Consider the following 19,811-nt stretch of genomic DNA (forward strand, 5'->3'; position numbering starts at 1 on the left):
TTTTGGAGCTGAGAAATTTGTGAGTTTTTTTCTAGAACATTTCTGAGATTATTCTCTAGACTTTTCAGTTTTTTTGGTGGATATTTACTAATTTTTTCTACCTACAATGTCCCAATACACCGTTGTGCAGTCGGCCTTCTTGATACAAGAGAAAACGCAGGGTTTTAAGAAAATTGCCTATCAATTAATCATTAGTCAACTAATACATCAGTCTATAACTTGCATCCCTATTCAAATAATTAAATTATTATTGAGATGTCTAAACTCACTTTTTTTCCCTTTAGGCACTGGAAAATCTAATCATCCTGGATCTTTATGGGAATCCCATAGTGGACATACTGGAAAACTATCGAATATACGTCGTTTTCCATTTACCATTCCTTAAAGCTCTGGATGGAACCGCAGTGGTATGCTCCAAAAACCTAAACTACTGTATCGCACCTTACAGCACTTACATTAAGTTTTATACATTATTTTGTTTGCATTTTCTGCAGGTTTCAGGTGAGTGTGACAGTGCAAAGATGATGTTCAAGGGAAGACTGACCGCTGACTCTGTAGTGGAGAAGCTTGGCCACTCAAACTACAAAGAAATCACCCATCTGAGCCTGCAGTCCTGCTCCATCAGGTACGAATCTGAAACTGTCGAGTTTGAGATTTCATTCACTCCCACAATGAATAAAGCTTTCAAACCTCCTTCCCCCATCCCACAGGATGGTTGATCTGTGTCCAGACTTATTTTCTAACCTGTGCAAGATCAACTTGGATGAGAACAACCTCACATCCTTTTCAGGCCTCATCCACCTGCCCAAGATCAAAGTAAGAAAGCATACCAACTAGGGATACAAGTTAGTCTAAAATGTATTGATCTTATCGTTTGACAAGCAAATAATTGATGGACGTCTATTTTCTTAAAAACTTGAGTTTTCTCTAAGGAGCCGTTTATCTTTCTCCATTACTCAAAGGCCAAAATTTTTTATGATACATTTTAAGAAAGCACATTATTATATTCTGACAATTTTTGTGTAAATACCGAAAGCATTAACAGGTTATTGTGGTTTCTTAGAAATATTTATCAAATATAACAAAACTGGAACATCTGAAGTTGCTTGTAGAAAAATAAAAGATAAACCGAATAAAATGTGACGTAGTTAATTCCCCATAAAAAGAGGTGTTCATATAGAAGTACCGTCTGTTGTTGCTCTTAAAGGAAAGTTAAAACGTCGCTCTATGAAGTTCATTATTAACTTACAATAGTCCTAAAAACCAACCTTGCTTAATGGCGTCAAGCTTTTTTCTCATCATATTGCTGTTTTTCTGCATTAGCTCCTTCGCTTCTGTGTCATCACATCCTCTTATTCGTAGCAGATCATGAATTTTTGAATGAGAAGGTGACTTAAGGAGTTGGTCGAGTGTTTTATGTCAAAATAGAGCCGCATAAAGTGCATTTTGTATCCCACACCGATCTCTGTTTGGACCGTTTTTCTTTCCCGTTCTGATTTGGCCGCCATCTTTGTTAATGCGTCACTGGCTCTACTTAAGGATGACCAGTGGCGCCATCTGCTGGATGGCGGCCAAACTACAACAATAAAACAAGGTCTAAGCGGACGTTATTAGTTAATCGATTGGAACTAATTTTAATCTAACAAACCACTAATCTAATTGCTTGAATCCATAATTTAAACTCTTCACAATTCAATAAAGAAACTTTTACTAACTCTTTTATAACAGGTTCTGTATCTAAACCACAACCACATCAAGTCCATTCTGCCGAGGCAGAAGACTCTAGCTCTTCGGTCAAACAAACAGATTCTGCACAGCAAAGTCAACTCAAGTGGGTACGGCCAGCAGAGCTCATCCAGATCTAACAGGTAATACGATAAAAACGCAAAATTAAAAGAAGTATATAACTATTTTTCAACTTTTTCTTTTAGGTTTGCTGAAAAAAAGTCAGCAGTCACAAATCAACTAAGAACACATGAAAAGTTGCCTAAAATTGAGGCAGCGTCGGTTTTTCTTTAACTAGATCGTATCATTCATATGTTATACAAACTTTAACTTTGTTTCTGATCAAACACATAATTTTAATACAAATGGTTGTTACTGAAGGATACAGTAACAAACAGAAAAAATGAAAAAATTCTATCTCCAAGTGCCAAAACAATCTGCCTTTTTCATCAATATTAATCAATTATTTTATTAAACAAGCTCCTATTTCTAGCTGAAAATGTACTTGTAAGATAATTTGTCGTATGTAAGTCTACTAAAATATGTTCACTACAAAAACAAAATCTTACCAATTATTTTTGGTCTAATTTTGAAACCAAATAAATTAATACACTTAGAATAAAACAAAACTAACTTAAAAGTAACTTCTCAGCAAGATATAGGAGCTTGTTTTACATCAATTATTCCTTAATAGTGATTTAAAAAAAAAAACATACTTGTTCCACCAGCATAAATAATCTGCCAGTGAAATCAATACACAAAAAAAAAAAATCAATATTTTGGAATTATTTCATTAAAACTAGCTCCTATATGTTGCTAAAAATGTGCTTGTAAGTTAGTTTTGTCTTACTTCAAGCTACATAAGATATTTTCACTAGAAAATAGACAAACATACTTGGTAGGATTTTGTGTTTTCAGCTGGTGAGAAACAAACTATTTGTCTTGTACACACCATTAGAGGGCAGCCCTGACCAAACAATGCAGCCGCTATGTGTCACAGTACTGCCATCTTTTCATGCATTTTAATACAAATATCAAACATTTAAAGGGATATTTTCTATTTTATTTTAGGCCAAATGTGAAAATGGTCAATATTTATTTATTTTTATCAATATACAAGGAGATCTGTGAGAGTTGCTCCTTTGTTTGTTTGTCCTGTGATTGTTGAGAGTTTCCTGCACCTGTAAGGCCTGTGCAGCTGAATGCAGCAGCGGGAGGCAGAATGAGGCCAGAGCTGCTAACTGGTTTTCTGTGACTGTCTTTAAGGCCTTCTGGACCCGGCGTCGGCCTGGAACCGCTGATGGGGAGCCTGGAGGTGCTCCATTTGAGTCACAATGGCATCTCCAATATGGCCAATCTGGAGCTCAGCAGGCTCACCAATCTTAAAGCGCTCTTCCTCCAAGGTACGTATGGTTCAGGTTGCCCCCTTCCCGCTCACAGCGGTCAGGACAGGGTGAGCCGTAAAAGAGCAATACCTCCCATGGACCGCAGGCCAGCTGGATGACGGGTCACAAAGAAAAGAGAAACTGACTTTCTTTTCAACAGCTTTTGAAAGCTTTTGATTGTCGATGTGTTTTCTTTGCCCACCTTCGCGTTCTTATTTTCTGACTTATCTTGGAACATTTCTTTTAGCTTTTCTGTGATTTCAATTGTTTGTTGTTTTTTGGCTGTTGTTGTTTTACAGCTGCAGTTAACAAAACTCTTCATACTCTTTGTCTCCTCTACGATTTTTATCCTTTCTCACTTTTAAATGTTTCAGATTGCCAAGTGAATTTTAAAGTCAGACAAAGATACACTGCAAAAACACAAAATCTTATCCCTTAAAAGAAGACAAAACTAACTTACAAGTAATTTTCGGCAAGAAATAGTAACTTGTTTTAAGTAAGTGATTCCTTAAAATTGATGAAAAAGTGCTAGTTCTACTGGTAGATTATTTAATTTATCACAAGACATTTTTCCAATGTTAAAAGTGAATTAACCTCCCATGTACACTGTAAAAATGTCTTCCATTTATGGTAAAATACTTTCAGTTGTGGTTGTGGTTGCCAGAATTTTACTGTAAATTAGAGACTTTTTTTACAGTGTAACTTGTACTTTTTCATGAATATTAAGGAATTACTTACTTAAAACAAGCTCATATATCTTGCAGAAAACTTATTTGTAAGTTAGTTCTGTCTTACTTCAAGTGTATTTCTTCTAGCTAAATCAAAAATACTTGGTAAGATTTTGTGTTTTTTGCAGTGTAACTTGAGAAAAAAACAAAACGACTTTATTTATTAATGAAAATGCCAATCCAAACCAGAACCTAATAACTTTTGGTGCCACAACCACTTTCAAAAAGTCCTACTTTTGTCTTATCAATGGACTGGATAGTCGTATGTACAAACATTTCTTTCAATGTTTTCTCTTTGGTTAGCAGTGGTTTTTGCCTTGTAACTTTCCCATTGATAACATTTTTGCTCAGTCACTATCTTGTTGTTATATCATGACCAGATTATGTTCTGGTTGCTCAGTTGGTAGCTCCAGCTGGTTCAGTTAACCATAGGATTGTACACATTTAAATTACGAAGATAAATTTTCTTCGTCATTTATAAACTCACGTTTTTCTAAACAAAGTTGTTGAAGTTGTTTTTCAGCTGTATCAAAATAGATGTTTTATGAAACTGTAGTGGAATTCTGAAGAAAAAAGTCAGAGTTCTGAGTGGAAAATATTTGAGAAAAAAATCTAAATAAAGAGAAAAAAGAATTATGAGGAAAAAAGTCAGAATTTTGAGGTTAAATTCAGAATTAGGAGATTAAAGTAAAAAATTTTATTTCTTTTTTCTTTTACTGAGTGACACTAGTAGATAAGGTAATCACAATACTTCCTTACTTTCTACATTTTCTTATTCAGACAATGAAATCCGGCAGGTGGAGGGTTTGGAGCGACTCTACAAGCTCAAGGAACTCGTGTTGGACAGAAACCGGATTAAATCGCTTTCCAAGGACTCCTTTATGAGCCACAACTCCCTGCAGGAGCTGCACCTCAACGATAACCGCATTCGGGAGCTGGGCCACTTTGGTACCCTGACGAAGCTGCACAAACTCTTCCTCAACGTGAACAAGCTGCAGGTATTCTGTCGTTTAGGAGAATTCAAATGAAACCTCAGATCCAATCTAAAAAGAGATTGCTTGAGTCTCCAAAGGAAGGTCACAGTCACCTTTTGATTTACCAACTTTTTCCTGATTGCTTTACATGTGTCAGATGTTTCAGAATGCATTTTATTCAGTATTACTTTTTTCTGCATTTGCAAAGTAGGCATAAAGTATAGTAATCATGAGCCATTACCACCCACTGTGGTATGCAAGGGGTAGTATTAAGGAGAATCAAGTTTGATTGAAGGTCATGGCGGTTCGTATGAAGGCAGAGAGGAACAATCAGGACAACGTGTAATCAGCTGCTCAGCCTGCAGCTCCTCACCCAGGGGGAGTGATTTGCACTTTTGTTGCCTCTTCCTTTCTCCCCCTCACTTCCTTAATGTTTTCCTGCATTCAATTAAGACATAAAACACAGCAATCATCCCGGAGCACCGGCGCTCGCCGTGGGGGGTGTCGAGTCGCAGCAAAAAGCCGGGAATCAAAGACGGGCCCCCGCCCCTCCGTGGCGCGCTGCGTGCCCAAATTCCCATGAGATTAACGCGGGCTCACACGTGTAATCTCTTCCATCCTCTATCCTCCTAAATTCTGAAAGGTTCTGCCCTCATGCATGCATACATACAGCTCCATTATCGGCACCGCAGGCTGCAGCCAAAGAGGAGGAAAGGTTAAATCACACAGTCGTGGAAAACACTGCAACAATCTTACCAACTGTTTCTGTCTAGATTCTACTGCTGATATCTTAGTGCACTTGAAATAAGTCAAAACTAACTTACAACTAACTTTTCAGCAAGATGTAGAAACTTGTTTTAAGTCAACAAATCATTAATATTTATGGAAAAATACTAGTTACCCTTTCAGATTATTTTACTTGTAACATGAGAAAAATGTCTTGTTACAAGTGAAATAATGTAATCAATATTAAAGAATTAACTTAAGTTAGTTGTTAGTTATTTTTGTCTTATTTCAAGTGTACTAACACATTTTGATCATGAAACTACAGAAAAAATACTAGTAAGATTTTGCGTTTTTGCAGTGAAGGAGAAACTTAGAGTAATAGTTCTCTGCAAAAACATAAAATCTTACCAAATATTTTTGCTGTAGTTTCTATACAAATATCTTAGTACACCTAAAATAAGACAAAACTAACATATGAGTAACTTTTCAGCAAGAAATAGGAGCTTGTTTTAAGTCAGTTCATTAACATTGATGAAAAAAATAATAGTTCCTCTGGCAGATTATTTCATTTGTAACATAAGGAAAGTGTCTTACTATTGAAATAAAATGCTAGTGGAACTAGTTAAAAAACAAACAATAAACAATAATTTTGTAAATTAGTTTTGTCTTATTTGAAGTGTATTTACACTAAGCAAAAATACTTGGTAAGATTTTGTGTTTTTGCAGTGATTTAATTGATTTTGTGAAGTACACCAGTTCCTCCTACATATCATGATACTACCACTCCCGTACTTTCCCGTTGGGGTGCGAATTTCCCTTTTTTACCTCTGAATGTAATGATGGTCATTCTAGTCAAATAATAGTTTTAGTTTCACTAAACCACTGGAAATGGCTTCATGCAAAATGAACGATAGTTATGTCTCATTTCAAATGTACTAAGATATTTTCACTAGAAACTAGAACAGAAATACTTCGTAATATTTTGTGTTTTTGCAGCGAAAGAGAAACTTAGTTGTTGTTTCTCTACTTTTTCGCAGGACATCACAGAACTCCACAAATTAGAGGTTCTTCCCTGCCTGACCGAACTCTCTGTATCTGAAAATCCTGTAAGTTTTACTGAGTTTTAGTTTGTCATTAAACCAAATTAGGTTTTATGAAGAACTACAGTTTTTTTTTCCTCCACTGATGAGCTTTCAGTGACATGAATCCACGATGTGCCAGTCACAGGACACTTCACTTCACTCAGTAGGGCGGCCATCTTGTTTAACAAGCGTCTTTTACAATTCTATGATGGAGTATTAGTGCCAGTCTAAAGCTTTTTTTAAATTACAAGAGTAAAATCATATATTACAGTAATACGGTTGAAAAAAATGCAAGAATAAAGTCGTAATATTGGGAAAATTAAGTTGTAATTTTATGAGAACCAGGCCTGTAACAATAAGCAATAAATCAGTCGCATGATAAATTAAATCAAACTCAATAATTTCCATTTGCTTGATTTATTGGTTTTCTCTTTTTCTTCCAAAAACTGGATAGTAAAACTTTTCAGTTTGGTGTTTTGGTCTCATCAAGCTCTTTTATTGACGAACATTTTGGATTGCAGACACTTTATAATTAATTTTATTTTAGATTTATTTTGGATATTTAAAATGTCTTCCAGTTCCAGTGTTAAATATTTCTTAGAATTTAAAGTTTATTGATCTTTGAGAATGTGTTCTTGCATTATTACCATTATATCACTTGAAAATGGTCTCATTACAATATTATTGTTTAACTTCTGGGACAATTTATCGTCCAGCAAAATTTATTATTGTGACAGGCCTATTTATGAGAGCATAAACACAAAAAATAACAAAAAATAATAATTTTCTAAGCTTTTTTCTCTTTGAAATGAATTTTTCTGGTAATTTTAAGACTCTTCTTGTAAAATTACGTCTTTTTTCTGCTAATGCTATGACTATATTCTCATAATTAAACAATAATAATTGGATTGTTACGATTATTATACTCACAGAAATTAAAGCCACTTTTTGAAATGTATTTTTTATAAGAGAGCGAGAGAAAAAAATTAGATTCTATTTTTAAGCCGTATCGTCCAGCCTTACTTTGAACTCACAAACAAATTATCTAAAGCATGGTTTACAAGCTTGGTTTCTCACGACCAAAATCCCACACTCCAAATTAAGTGATTACAAGATGGAACGTCTGCTGCGCCTCAAACCGCCTGGCATCAGGGACCAAATGCTTCGGCACCATCACCCATCTGGAGTCTGCAGCTCTGGTCCGCTGTTCTCCACGGGGTCAAACTCAGCTGTGGCAGCTTTGACCCCATTCCCTTTCTCTCCTCCTGGGGTGTTGCTGCTGCCAGAAGCAGCCCAGGAGACGCTGTTTCCTGCTCCTTTCCATGCATGTCTGGTAACATGCAGCAGCAGCAGCAGCGGCGTACTGCAGGAACAGGAAGTTCAGGCGGGTTTGCTCTGTGACCAGAAGGCACCCTGAGAGGCAGCTGTCAGCTGGGTGCTACTGGCACCCACAGCGCAAAAACACAAAGTCCTACCAAGTGTTTTTTTTTTGTATTTTCCAGAGCAAATACACTTGAAATAAGGCAAAATTAACTTATAAGTAACTTTTTAGCAAGATATAAGGAGCTTGTTTTAAGTAAATAATTCCTTAAAAGGGCAGTTTCATGTGTTTCAAGGCACATTTTGTCATTTTATAGCACAATTAAGTAACTATGTTAACTTCAGTTGTTATCAACTATGACTTAAAATAAATTGGGCCTCCGTCTCTTTAAAAACTCATGCTCTTTCTGAAACTCTGCCTTCAGGAAGTCATTATAACGCGGCTCCTTTATTAACCCTTTAACGACGTCACTGAGAAGTAGCTCCTGTAATGAGCTCAGCTGATGCACAGTTTGCTAATTGCTGCTGGCTAGTCTGAAGGAGCAGAGTGAGGGAGCAGCCTTCTGTGAGGCAGAAGCTCAGAAACTTGGATTTCTTGTCTAGTTTCTAGTTCAAATTTCTTAGCACACTTAAATGAAACAAAACTAACTTACAAGTAACAATTCAGTACACTATAGGAGCCTGTTTTAAGTTAATAATTCTTTAATATTGACATATAAAAAAGTTCTAGTTCCACTGCAGATTATTTTACTTATAACATGGGAAAAATGTCTTAACAGTGAAATAATCTGCCATTGGAACTAGTGCTTTTTATTATATCGATATTAATGACATGTTCACTTAAAATAAGCTCTTATATGTTGCTGAAAAGTTACTTGTAAGTTTGTTTCACTTTATTTCAAGCGTAATAAGATATTTGCACTAGAAACTAGACAAAATAATACTTGGTATGCACCACATGTCTTAATCTGCAGCTACAATCTGTCAGGTTTCAGTTGTATATTGTTTTTTAAATTAGAGTTAATAGCAGGGTGGTTTGTTCCCAGTATGTTGTTACTGGTTTAACTGGTTTGTCTTCTGTCTGTCCTCAGGTTGCCAGAAACTCTCAGCATAGATTAGATGTAGTTCTGCATCTGACAGAGCTGGAGGTGCTGGATGGAATCACCGTCACGGCGGAGGAACGGAAGAAAGCCGAACTCCTGCATGAAGATCAATATGTGAGAGACGAACAAATCAAACAGAAAGTAGAGAAATATGCAAATATCATGTATTCATACTAATTTATATGTATTACCACTCCTGTCTTAAGAACAGCTGGAGGACACGTCTTGTTTGAGTTCAATTACATTTATCTGAGTAATGTTTTGGAAATATATTACTTTCGGGAGTATATTCATCGATGATTAATTGATTACTAAATTAATTGGCGATTATTTCTACAATTGATTAAAACTTCTGTTTGTTGCTCAAAGTTTCCCCCAGAAAACTTGCTAAGCCCGGTGGTTGGGTGCTAGTTCAGTCATTCATCCAGCAACCCGTCATGTTTGTGAGTTAAAAAATGTTTAAAGTTGACAAGAAATTTTAAAATATCACTTGATAATTATGTGTTATTGAAAGATTAATACCTGAACATCAGCTATAGAGTCTTAAAAAATGCAAACATTTTAAAAAGACCTAAATAAATAAGCAATGCTTAGCCTGGTGGGGGCACAAGTAAAGCCTGGTGGCCCACCAGGCTCATAATACACAGGGGGAAAACCTGACTAAGCTGAAGAAAACACAGCTGAACTCCATAAGTTGCTCCGTAAAGAGATATCATCAACATATCTGTGAAAATGAACCTTTATTTCGCTTAGACTAAATCAGAGATGAAGAGGAAAACAAAACGTCAACAAACAAACATCCAGATCGAATGTCGGGGGAAACCCAGATGGTACTGTGTGAGTTTGGCTGATCTGCTGAGGTTGTAATGAGGAGCGGGGGGCCGTAATGCAGCTCTGAATTAAAAGCAGCCTGAGCCTGCTAGCATCATCCTGCTGATTAGATGAAATGTGCCCGGCCCATAATGCACCAGTGGATTTAGCCCGTATTAGCTGGGTCACAGCGACTCTGTCTGCTCGTTAATCGTTGGTATGGAAATGACAGATTGCCAATCCCGAGTTTCCTCATTAAAATACCCAAACGTCCTTTTAGTGGCGCTCATCAATGAGTTTTCCGCTCAGCCTATAGCTGCTGCTGCTGCTGAATCTGAACGTTGTTACTGATGAGCAGTAATTACTATTTGCCTGTAAGATGCTTATATATGTGGAACAACAAGCAGTCCAATCACCAAGCTCTCCCGGATGGTTGGGTGGAGGAGAAAATAAAGCATATGGGTGAAGCTAAAGGCATTAATCTGACCCTGTTGGCACTTAAAGGATCATTTCATACTATTTCACTCATGCTTTAAATCAGATTTGCATTCCTAAACCCATAGCCTGGGCTGGACAATATGGCCGACAAACAAATCACCAGTTACATTTGCTCAATTACATTTACTTGAGTAACTTCTTTTTTTAGATGTACTTCTATGCGTATTGTCACTTTTACTTGAGTAATTTTATAATGAAGTATCAATTTCTGGATACTCTCTCCATTGCGAGTAACTTCATTGAATGAAAAGCAAAATTTACCAGGCACAAACACACACCTGCAGTTTTTGCTAAAGTTTTTTATTGAAAGAAACTGATATGGAAAATTTTTTATTTGCCTGATATGGTTATTTTTTGTTACTTATATGAATTATTGTTATTTTTTACTTTAAAATACCTTTCCACTTTACTTTATATTTTGGTCCATCTGATTTATTTTTTAAATATTAAATTATTGATAATTTGATCTTTACTTGAGTAGACTTTTTACCAAATAACTTTTTTACTCTTGAGTAATTTGTTGGACGGCTACTTTTTACTTTTACTTGAGTAAAAATATACGTAAGTACCGTTAATTTTACTTGACTACGGTTTTTGGGTACTCTACCCACCTCTGAGTATCACGATATAAGCGTTTCATTTTAGTCAATATCGATATTTATTGATTCATTTTTGTTATAAATCTGAAATACTGGCATCTTGAGTCCAGAACTTTACTGTTTTATCCACAGGAAAAAAACAGGAAGATTGCTTTTTATTTTTAATTAGTTATGAGGCACACAGTGGCGGAACCTTAAACTGCTTCTATGCCAGTTATTCAACAAGTTGTTGCTAGGCAACCAAAGAGAGAGAGAGTTGCTAGGTAACCGCAGAGTGAGAGAGGTGATACCGCCAACTTTGCTTGGCTGGCCTAGAGAGGTCGAGTAGCTAAAGCTTTAACAAAAGGTAAAACAAAAGGCAACTTTTTCCGAAGTCAGCTTTTTTATTAAACTTCACTAAATAGAGCAAACATTTTGAAAAACTTGGCCCAAATCCTGTTCTTATTACCGAAAATAAATTTGTCCAGTCTAGCCAAAAAGAAACAGAAAACTAGATGCTTTTCTACTAATACAGCAAATGTGCAAAATGTACAACAGCTTCTCAGGGCTATTGTAAAAAAGAGGAGTAAATTCCCCCCCAAAAATAACTGAGATTTTCTAGAAAAAAATTGGAAATATCTGAGTTTCAAATGTTAAAAATGTCCAACTTTTCACATTCCAGAAGTCGGAAATTTTTTATATTTTTTTTAGAAAATCTTTGAGATTTATCTCACTATCTGAGTTTTTTTTTTTATAGTTTTGGAAAGTCTAATTTTAAAAATAAAATCTATAAAATTACCTGATCCGTTTTATATCTACAAAAATATACATTCTGGAAAAAAAAAATCAAGCTACTTTATTTGCTTGATTCTGTGGTGTCAAATTCTTTTGACATGACAATTTTGAGCCATATCACACAAAGTTTCGACACCCCTGAGCTGTAGGCTTTCCTCTGCCGACATCTCCCAGAATGCAGTGCGGTTATGGATCAAAATTCATTGAATGTTCTATCAGATGTAGTATTTATTGATATTGATCACATGTCTGTCATGATTGATTTATTGCCCAGCTCTATTTAAATGTTTTTAAATATTTTGTGTTAAAGCAAAGCGTTCAGCATCCTGGAGCTCATCTCCCCTTCGCTGACGTTTCTCCACCTGCACTGGTGCCTGTGCTGCTGCACTGCACCACTCTGAGGGGGACGGGCATAAACAGCGGACAGTACAGCATCGGCCGCTACACCCCGCCATCCAGCGCAGACGACATTCAGCACACAAACCGCATGAAGAGTGAGCATGCAAGAAAATTATAAGTTTCATTTAAAAAAGATTATCCAAATTATGTTAGCCTGTGCAACTTGTTAGGAAAATAAAATTATAGGAAGTGTCTTTGCTTCCAATTGACAAACTTCACTGCAAAAACACAAAATGAAATGTTTTTGGTCAAGTGAAAATATCTAGTGAAAATATCTTTTAAATAAGACAAAACTAGCTTACAAGTAACTAGTCAGAAATACGTAGGAACTTGTTTAAAGTCAGTAATCCCTTAATATTGATGAAAATAATCTAGTTTCTCTGGCAGATTATTTCACTTGTAACATCGGAACAATGTCTTGTTATAAGTGAAATAATCTGCCAGTGGAACTTGGTACTTTTTAAATAATATTAAGGAATTATTTACTTAAAACAATCTCCCATAACTTCCTAAAATACTAAGAAAGATGATAAATTGTAAGTTAGTTTGTCTTATTTCTAAGATAATTGCACTAGAAACTCGACGAAACTAGTTGAAATTTATTCGATTAAAAAAAGCACAAACAGAAAATGAATCCATGAGGGAGCAGATATTTTTCACAGCTAAGTAAGCCGACACGGTTACCTTTGACTCTCTAATGCTCAACGTGTTTTGATCTCTGAATCAGGTCAAAGGCAAAAAACGCCAAGTGTCGGTCGGCGCAGCAAACCCGACTCCAACCTGAAACACAGCAGGAGAACGAAGAGCAGCGCTCCGACCGTAGAACCGCATTCTGACGGCAGCTGCTCCGGTCGCAAGCAGGACCAGAACCACAGGTTCACTGACTGAATCAATAAAAACCACCAGACATGCTTGGCTTTAGTTTCATGTGAACGTTGTAATGCAACTGGGTGATGATAAATCAAACTTATTGATTTATCAACCTTTTGGGTTTTGAAGATTTCATTTTGGAATATAATGATTTTTTGCACTCCTTGGGTTTCCATAGTTCAGAGTGATGTCACCACCTCCATCTTGTTTGACGTCTTACAGCTTCTATTTATTTACACTTTAAATTCATGTCTAATCTATGATGAAATATTAGCACCAGTCTAAGATTACTTTTTTTTAATTACAAGAATTAAGTCATGTTAACAGAAGAAAGTCGTAATTTTATAGTAGCTCCAATACAAAAGATGAGAAAAAGTTAAAATGATTAATATTGAGCATCATAGTAAAGAATATTTATGTTTTGGAATAGTCTAGTTTTGAGTGCAAATATCTGAATACAAAAATAACTTACAAATAACTTTGCGGCATGAAACAGGAGCTTGTTTTAAGTTAATAACTACTGGCAGACTTTTTCCACCTTTAACAATATATTTTCCCATGTTATAAGTGAAATAATCTGTCAGTGGAACAAAAACATTTTCATCAATATTAAGGAATTATTTACTTAAAATAAGCTCCTATATCTTGCTGAAAAGTAACTTTTCAGTTAGTTTTGTAATATTCCATGTTTAATACGATATTTGCAAAATAAACTATACCAAATACTTTACGAAATACAAAAATATTTGGTAATATTTTGTATTTTTTTCAGGACTTTGAAATAATCTTTCAAACGACTGAGTATTTTGAAGAAAGAATCACGTGAACAGAGTTGGTCACATCCGATCCCTATAACTCTAAAACTTTACAAAAATAACACTTTAAAAAAAAATCTTGGTAACACTTTATTTGGAGGTGGTTTGGAGGGGGAGTTTATGACACTGTCATAAACTCCTGTCATGAACATGAACAAGCCTTCATGAATATTTATGACTTGTCATAAAGCGTCATTCGGTAAATTATGACACTTTTAATACAAAGTTGACATTATTCAAAATGTCTTTGTTATGACAGCTTGGTACTAACCAATAAATCATTACTGATATAAATTTGTTATAAAAGTATTACTGATTGCACTTTAAAAATGAGGTAACTTTATGTTATTAAAGGTAAAGTTTAAACAGTAATGATTTCTTGGTTAATGTCAAGTTGTCATAACAAAGACATTTTGAATAATGTCAACTTTGCATTAAAAGTGTCATAATTTACCGAATGACACTTTATGACAACAGTCATAAATATTCATGAAGGCTTATTCATGTTCATGACGGGTGTTATGACATGTTTATGACAGTCATAAATATTCATGAAGGCTTATTCATGTTCATGACAGGTGTTATGTCATGATTATGAAAGTGTCATGACAGTCTTATTCACCCACTTCATATAAAGTGTTACCAAAATCTTTCTGCAAAAATTGCATCTTTTATGCTAATATATATATTCTCATAAATGAACAGAAATTCTCTGTCGTACAATTAACAGATTAAATAAAAACACTTTTTGTTCATATTTTCTCTCATTTCTTTTTTTTAGAAAAAAAGTGAGCAAAAAGAAAAGTATTAAAATCAGATCTGGTATGAGCAAATCTCAGATTTTATTTTAAGCCGTATCGCGCAGCTCTAATTAGAAATGAATAACTCGCTTTCAGTGGGGGGTATATCAGGTTACTGGACTCTGACATGCAGCACATTCCCTTCAAAATCTCTGACTTAATTTTTTTTCCCACATATGTGGATCACTAACCATGTAATCTGAGGATGAGAGGTATTGGTGTCATTTCAGCTCCAAACAAGCTGCAGAAAAAGAAAAAAAACCAAAAAGCTCACAGATGGAGGAGCGTGTGAGGCTGGCAGGCTCCATCCATCGGGTCAAACGCATCCCCAACAAGTGGATAATCCAGCTTAAAGACACCTCTCTGTGGACAATAATCTGCAGTCACTCAGATGAAGATGTAATCTTGAATAACGTCCAAATGGATTTCAGAGATTGTCGGTTTCATGTTGTTAGCCTCTTTTCGGAAAGCCAGCCCCAGTCATGTCACCGGCGGCGCATTTATGAAAGACGTTTCTGTTTGTTCATCATTGATAAATCTAATGGAAAATATAGTTATTGATCGAACAAAGGAATTCAGTTCAATATTGTTTATCTATAATGCAACATTTCACAATAAATGTCTTTTGAAAGCACAATAAAAACCGATCCAATTCATGTTGCAATAAAAAATTATAAAATCTTATCAACAATTGTGGTCTCATTTGTAGTGCAAATATTTTAGTACACGTCTTACAAGTGACTTTATTATAGCAATTTAATTACAAAATTACCTTTTTTTGGTCTCTGTGTTCCAGTTAACAATTAATCATTTACTAAATTAGTTGACAATTTCGATAAATCACAATTAATCAAATATGATTGATTAATAATAATCGGATTAATCATTTCAGTTTTTAAAAAAATTATAAGCGAGATGCAGAGTTTAAATGTGTGCAGTAACACTGATGAGTATGTTTTTGTCAATGTGAATTTGGGTAAACTTTATTGTCAAATCTTTCACAAATAGATGCTTCAAATAGCTTCAGATATACATTCAATTATGAAAATACGCTGCCATTTTTATAAATGACAAAACCGAAATTTTTCACTCTTTTCTGATAAGCCAGGAGGGTACACTGCAAAAAACACAAAATCTTACCAAGTAATTTTTGTCTACTTACCAGTTTTAACATCTTAGTACACATGCAATAAGACTAAACTAACTTAGAAGTAAGTTTTAAGAAAGCTGTAGCAGCTTATTGATTTAAAACAAGCCACTACATCTTGTTGAAAAGGTACTTGTAGGTTAGTTTTGTCTTAATTCAAATCTTGGTGCGTTCACACCAGAAGCGTTTTGAGCGTCAGACATGTCTGGTTTACATTCAGAGTCGACACGGGGGCACGTCGAGGGCTGTTGCGGCGCATTTTTACCGTTTAGTGCGGCGTGATTTGAACCGTTTGTAGCGTTTCGAGCGTTTGACGCGTCAAGAGCGTCCAAAGAAAAGCAACAGCTAGAGCTGACACGCATTCGACGCGCCTCCATATAGACTTTGAATGTAAACCAGACCCGTGAAACGCTTGGTGTAGAACAAAATGTCAAGCGTTCAAAGTGTACACTCGTTGAACTTGAAGCGTCGGACGCGTTTTAGACGTAACACGTTTGGTGTGAGCGCACCGTAAGACATTTCCACTAAAAATTAGACTAAAATTACCTGGTAAGATTTTGTGTTTTTGCAGTATTCAAAAGTCCAAACATGATTAAGATACTTTAAATAAGACAACTTTAAATTAGAAGTAACTTTTCAGCAAAATATACAAGCTTGTTTTAAGTCAATAATTCCTTAATACTGATTTTTTTTTTTAGTATTAGTTCCACTGGTAGATTATTTCACTTATCAAGACATTTTCCCCATTTTATTAGTGAAAGATTTGCACTTTTATCAATATAAAAAAATTATTGACTTAAAACGCACACCTTCGTGCCGCTGAATATTTTCACTAGAAAGTAGACGAAAGTCCTCTGCAAGACTTTGTGTTTTTACAGTGTAGAGTAAAATTCCCTCCATAGTTGTTTCCATATTTTTTCACTGTTTGGTCCAGAAGCGCCGCCAGCTGAAGCCTCAGCAGGATTAACGTGATTAGTGCTGTTAACCTGACCGCTAGGTGTCCTTGTAGCTCCAGTAACGCCGCTAATCAGCCCTTGGTGATTTTTTCCTCCTCCAGCTCTGAAGCGGTAACTCATCAGTTGGAGCAGCAGATCTTGCTCTAACATTTTGTTCCTCCTGGCTTTGCTCGGCGTCCAACAGCAGAACCGCTTCTGCAGAGGAGAAAAATGAAAAGCTCTCCCCCAAACAAGCTTCTCTAATGCATGTACTTAACTTCACTTAATTTGTTTTAATTCCCAGCATTAAGCAGGGCTAATGACTTCGCAAGTGAGTGCACTGCCATTACCTTGCTGTGCCTGACATCAAATGGCAGCTGATGGACTCAGAGCACAGATTTGGGGGCTCAGTGCGAGTGCTCTAATGCATTAGGTATTGCAGGGGATAATTACGCTTTATTTGTGTACAGTATGTGCACCATGGATGTCATAAATATAACTATTTCTAATTCTGCTGTGGGTAGCGGGAACTTATAGTGGACATACCGCTTTCCAGAGTGTGTTGCAGATCTGCATATCTGTCAGTGTTTCTTACATTAAAATGACATTAGCATAAAAAACGTGAATAATTCATCACCTTTGAGTGAACCCAGATGCACCGCTCTGTGTGTCTTCCCCTCGCTGCGCCACGTGAGCGGACCACATGGCTCGTAGCTGGTTTAATGGGATGGAATGTGACAGGTTATGTTTTCATGGGCCTGATATGGAGCGTGGCTCGGGAGGCGGAGAGGAGGCACTGGGTTATTCGTCGCACTTGTGATGTACATTCATAATTAGAGATGTCTGTGCATGTTGTGAATCAGTTATAGATGATGCCACCCCCTCTTTTCCCTGGTAGAGTCTTCACCACACACACACACACAAACACACACGGCCTATATGGCGCCCATTACTGCTGGTCCAGTAGCGCTGTGCATTTGCTGTGTCTGTAGATTCAGAGCCACCATTAGTCTAAGACTGAATAATTGCTGAGTGGGGCGTATTTCCACTCAGGTTCAGGAGTGAATTAGAGGTGTGCCATCACTAGCTTCGTTTACATTACAATTGTGCACAAAACTTCCTTCATATACCACTAATGTTGACAAAACACAATTTCATAATTGTGATGTTTCTACTAAATAAGAAATGCAGTTAAATAAGTTTGTTTCCGCAGTAAGTCACTCAAACATGCTACGCTTTCGTCCTACCACCACTTCCTGTCGTCGTCTTTGTGGTTTGATCCAGTGGAAACATCCGGTTGTTAATCATGTGGAGCTGTGAAAATGTTTCCATTGGAGTTTTGCAAAATAAACTAATTTCAGTACGGCTAAAAAACCACCTCATTATAGTTTTTTATAGAAAAACGATTTTTTAAAATTGCCCTGTTTCTATTAAGTTAGATTTATTTTCATAACTCCAATTTGTGCAATTGTATGGTCAATGGAAACGCAGAAGTTTTGCGCAGCTTGGTTCCTTTTAAACTTTTCCCATCACACATGAGTCATGTGATGCATAAAAAGTTTTTAATTATGGTTTTGTGAAATAAACCAATTTCAATTTGGCGACAAAATGTTTTAGCAAAAGGTTTTTTCAAACTTGCCATGTTGTTAGTAAGTAGATTTATTTTCGAAATGTCAAATTGCGCAGTTATATGGTCAATGTAATCACAATTACAAGGTTTTGCACAGTTTTACAATAAGATTCTTTGTTTCCATTTACAAGCTGGAATTACAAAGACAAATTCGCTTAATGGAAACATGTCAACTTAGAAAAAACATGTTTTTTGCAAAATATGTTTGTGCTTGGATGAAGTGGTTTTCCAGCTGTATTGAAATGAGTGAATTTCGCAAAATTGCCATGGAAACATCACGAGTCATGCGATAAACAACCAGATGTTTCTACTGGCGGAAATGATGAAGAAGACAACAGGAAGTTGTAGGAGGAGGATGGCGTTGCATGTTTTTAATAAACAAGCTTATTCACATGTGACTTTAACTGCGTTTCTAATTTAATTGTGTTTTTTCGACCGAATATCAACAAAGTTTTGCCCACATTTGTAATGGAACCACATCTCCTGCTGATGTTGAAAAAACACAATTTTGTAATTGTTTCCATTAAATAACAAACTTGCCATGCCATAATCCTCCAACTACTTCCTGTCATCTTTTCCGCCTGTAGTAACATCTAGTTGTTGTTCATGTGACCCACGTGATGGGGAAAAAGCATTTTTGTTGCAGTTTTGTAAAATAATCTAAGTTGATACAGCTGAACATCTCCTCATCCTACTGCAAAAAGTGTCACAAAAAGCAGAAGCTTTGTAAATGGGACCTTTTTTATATATTTTTATACTTCCATTTTTGTCTACTGTTTCTAAAAAATAGCCCAAGCACTTAAAAAATCACCTAGCTGTTTTTTTTGGAAGTAAGGTAATGTTTACTGGTGTCTGAAAAACGAGTCGTTTCAAAAACCTCCCAGTAGTTAAGTCACATTCCACAGGCACTGTGCCGTTACCTAGCAACCCCAGTGGAGCCCAGCTCCTCAAAAGGTGCCCTGTTACCTAGCAACCCCAGTGGAGCCCAGCCCTATTACCTAGCAACCCCAGTGGAGCCCAGCCCGTTACCTAGAACCCTAGTGGAGCCCAGCCCTATTACCTAGCAACCCCAGTGGAGCCCAGCCCCGTTACCTAGCAACCCCGGTGGAACTAGAGCATCTTTGGCCAGCTGGTTTTGTAGGACGGCTGCTGAAAAAGACAAGAGTTTTGTTGCTGACTTGCAGTTCAGAAAGTAATTATTGACTCAAAACAAGCTCGTACATCCTGCTGAAAAGTTAAACCGTAATAAGATATTTTCAGTAGAAATGACAAGCAACTAAACCAAAAATACTTGGTAAGATTTTACATTTTTACATTGAACACATTTCCAGGAACTGGCACCCCGTACCTCCATTGTCATTTATTTAAATCGGAATTTGTTTAACTGTTTATTTTTCTTTGCAGTTGAGCATTTTCATACATAGCAGAGATAAATTGTCATAAAAATGTTAAAAGCTCTCATCTAGTTTATTTTAATTGTATATTATAGAG

The 19,811-nt window shown here is 36.1% G+C and overlaps 1 protein-coding gene across 1 annotated transcript in view; it reads left to right on the forward strand.

The window, feature by feature from the left end:
• lrrc9 (leucine rich repeat containing 9) overlaps nt 1-13,034 on the forward strand; it is a 32,354-nt gene extending 19,320 nt beyond the window's left edge. The window contains exons 23-32 of the mRNA XM_008400044.2: nt 285-407; nt 495-625; nt 711-816; nt 1,729-1,868; nt 2,992-3,128; nt 4,619-4,836; nt 6,576-6,644; nt 9,032-9,157; nt 12,035-12,218; nt 12,851-13,034. Of these exons, the coding sequence (XP_008398266.1) occupies nt 285-407; nt 495-625; nt 711-816; nt 1,729-1,868; nt 2,992-3,128; nt 4,619-4,836; nt 6,576-6,644; nt 9,032-9,157; nt 12,035-12,218; nt 12,851-13,011 (1,395 nt within the window). The 3' untranslated portion in view covers nt 13,012-13,034. The remainder of the gene's footprint in view (nt 1-284; nt 408-494; nt 626-710; nt 817-1,728; nt 1,869-2,991; nt 3,129-4,618; nt 4,837-6,575; nt 6,645-9,031; nt 9,158-12,034; nt 12,219-12,850) is intronic.
• The last annotated feature ends 6,777 nt before the right edge of the window (nt 13,035-19,811 follow it).

The sequence above is a fragment of the Poecilia reticulata genome, linkage group LG22, assembly GCF_000633615.1.
Source record: "Poecilia reticulata strain Guanapo linkage group LG22, Guppy_female_1.0+MT, whole genome shotgun sequence".
Classification (NCBI taxonomy): domain Eukaryota; kingdom Metazoa; phylum Chordata; class Actinopteri; order Cyprinodontiformes; family Poeciliidae; genus Poecilia; species Poecilia reticulata.